Below are 3,242 nucleotides of genomic sequence, written 5' to 3' on the forward strand. Positions count from 1 at the left end.
TAGTGCGCATATCCTATTAAAATGTATGTTATATTGCAAGTGACCAACACTAGCAACATATGATAGAAATCCTTAATTTGGCATTGACATGAAGGCTACTGAACCAATTATTGAAAATGTTGTTAAAGTATGCTTTAAAGGGGCCATGGAGGGAGGGGGTGTTTGTTGAAGAGCTTTCTAGGCATATGCTTCCGGGGGTTCCCAATTATATAAACATGAAACAAACGTGGAAATAGCCAGATATCGTTGGTTGGATCCACGAATTGAACACTACATGAAAGATTTTAACCCAAAGGGCTACCAAATCAATTAAGTATAATAATCGAAAATATTTTTAAATGTATATTTAGAGAAAAAAGTAAGGCTTAGAGACTTAAACATGTGCTTTTTATACATGCACACATGTTATATGTTACCAAAACTAAGCCATTAGTAAGGCAATCCCGTACTCAACAGAATTAAAAATGCCACCACTACTTCATGAATGCAATGTACCAACACAATGAATCAAAAAAAATTAAAAAAAAAAAAATAACTAAGATAAAAAGGCATTAAAGCTTAAACAGGACAATCAAAGAGGGCATGCAATCAAAATTCTCAATAGGGCAATATTTGTGAATATCTCACGCAGAAAATATACTCAAGTCAGTAATACTTAGCATCAGAAGGCTAAAATAACGTAAGTAGTGATTAAGGGCAAAAACAGATGAAAATACTCATACAGCAGAAATTTTACCGGAACCAGACAAGCCCTTTACTTGATTCTCATCTCCAGAATCATCACCCTCATTCTCTCTTTCCATCTGCTTAGACACAGCAGACTCGCGCTGCAATGTAGCCCCACCAGATCCAGTAACTGACTGTTGGTAAAGAACACCTCCTGCAATTGTAAACAGAAGACAGACCAACCCAAATGGACTAGCATGCTTATCCCAAATTGTCACATTGATCATTACTGTAAGAAACTTATTAACCACTCCAGTCACCGTAAATGCTGTGGCAGAGATTGCCCTCCTGGCTGCAAACCCGAAGAAACTGATAAGCAGGCCAAACACACATGACAATGATACTGCAAGAAAAGCTTCAGACTCCACCCACCGCCCAGAATTTGATCCAATGGCTGCGAACACATCATCGTACTCTCCCGTGAGAACCCAAAATATTGGGGCCATCATCAGGGATAACAAATTGTTATACAACACGAAACCCCAAGTGTTCAATCCTAGATTTGTCACCATATGTTTGATATAAACCATCTCAGTAGTAATTGTCACAAGATAAGCAACTGCCCACGAGTACGCAGTTAAAGTGAAAGCCGAATCTGTAGCAACATACCCAACAGCACCACTCAAAATGATCAAGAGGGATACAAAAGTGAGCTTCGATGGCCATGGTTGCTTCCTAAATGCGGTATCCGCTATAGCAACCAAAAGAGGCGTCAAGGATCGAAAGACTATAAATGTATCGACATTGGCGTGGCGGAGGAGATTTGTGTTAGTAAATATTGCAAGATAGAAGACAGTTGCAGCAGGCATAAACTTCTTTGCAGTTTCCCATACAAAGGGATCGTGCTGCAAAAACCCTAATTTGCCCAAAACCCAAACTCCTACAGCTGAAGTTAGGTACTGTAAAGCAGTTAAAAGACCAGGAAAGTTGAATTTGGTAATGGCATACTTGTTTATCACTGCAAGCAAGCTCGAACACAAAGCATACCCAACAACGAGACTGCTTGTAGCATAGTACTGCTTATTATCCAATCGGATCGAAGACATTGTGCTCTTTCAATTTTTCAACCACCTCACCACTGTACTTCGTAAATCCTCACCAAATTAAAGAACACCATGGGAAGATTCAACATTGAAATAGAGAAATAGGTCCAGACCACAAACAAGTGAACAATCAAAGAATTCCATACCCAAAGTCAAACTAATCAACAATCGATCTTGATCTGCTAAAATTAGCACTATAACAAAGAAAAAATGAGTTAACGCAGCAGAATTTCGCTCCAAAATCACTGAATTGTCAGGAAAACAGGATATAAAATACCCAAATCAAAACCCAAATGAGAAACGAAGACAAAAATCGCATTAGCACGTAGACGAACACAAATGGTGCGAAGAATCGAAAGAAGATCAGAGATTGAAGATCAAGGAAAGCTTTGTATAGTGGCAGATTGAAGGAACCTTTTTCACACGAATTGGATTGGGCTTCTGAGACTCCGCGTTGTGAGGGATCGAACAGATGGTTTGAGACTGCAATGACCAAATCAGGAGTCTATGAATCGCGAGGGCGAAGCTGTACCATCGAAACTCGAAAGGTCGTTGTCTCAACTTTGTATTTTTTTAATTTTTTAATTTTGAACTTTTAACTTTAAGGTTGTCTTGCCTCATTCAAACGACTTCGTTTCAAGGGAATTCGTAATTTAGTCTTTGCGTTTTTCACATTTTTCTTTTCTTTTTCCCTTTTTATTTTAATATGACCATTCATTAATAGATTTTTCTTCATTAAAAAACTTTTAAAAGAAAAGATATTCCATCCTCTTCAAATTAAACAATACTCACAATTATTATGTCCCTTTTAAAACTTAAAAGTTTGAAAAATAAAAAAAAATAAAAGAATTCATGTTCAGCTATAAAAGAAATGAAAAAATAATCATAAATATTAATTTAAAATATTATCAACATTTTATTTCTTTAACTCAGTAATTATATGAGAATAAATTTTTTTTAATAATATTTAAATAAAAATAAAATATAATGTAAAATAGATTTTCTACCCTTTATTCAAACAAAATCTTTGATCTACAGCCGTAAAATATTTCATTTAAAAAGAAATTTTTGTTGCAAATTTTTGGAAACATTATATGACATGAGGTAGGTTTTATAAGCAAATCATATGATATATTGAGACATAATTCGTATTCCTTTTTTATTATTACCATATGTATTTTTTATTTATAAATTTTTTTGTTGAGATCGAGCCATGTAATAGGGGCTAAACTCATTTTCTTTTTGAAACTCCTTCACTTTCCTTCTCAAAATTAATCTTATTGAAATGTCAAACTAGAAAAGCTCATTTATGGTGGCATAATATCGCTAATTAGAATATAAGTTTAAAATTAATTTTAAGAAGAAAAACATGTAAACTATTATTTGAAAATATTGCCCAATCTAGAAAGAAAAAAATATAAACTAGTAATTGAAAATTTTACCCAATCTAAAGCTTGTAATATACAAATTAAA

The 3,242-nt window shown here is 34.3% G+C and overlaps 1 protein-coding gene across 1 annotated transcript; it reads right to left on the reverse strand.

The window, feature by feature from the left end:
• Nucleotides 1-594: 594 nt before the first annotated feature.
• LOC131158156 (GDP-fucose transporter 1) lies at nucleotides 595-2,337 on the reverse strand. The gene is made up of 2 exons (XM_058112809.1): nucleotides 2,184-2,337; nucleotides 595-1,963 (listed from the first exon to the last, which is right to left on the reverse strand). Exon 2 carries the CDS (start codon nucleotides 1,770-1,772, stop codon nucleotides 717-719), a length of 1,056 nt encoding a protein of 351 aa, XP_057968792.1. The 5' UTR covers nucleotides 1,773-1,963; nucleotides 2,184-2,337; the 3' UTR covers nucleotides 595-716.
• Nucleotides 2,338-3,242: the final 905 nt, after the last annotated feature.

Source organism: Malania oleifera, chromosome 6 (genome assembly GCF_029873635.1).
Source record: "Malania oleifera isolate guangnan ecotype guangnan chromosome 6, ASM2987363v1, whole genome shotgun sequence".
In the NCBI taxonomy this organism is placed as follows: domain Eukaryota; kingdom Viridiplantae; phylum Streptophyta; class Magnoliopsida; order Santalales; family Ximeniaceae; genus Malania; species Malania oleifera.

Excerpts from the sequence above, each read along its gene's own strand:
- LOC131158156 (XM_058112809.1), bottom strand. The coding sequence starts at position 1,772 with ATGTCTTCGATCCGATTGGATAATAAGCAGTACTATGCTACAAGCAGT.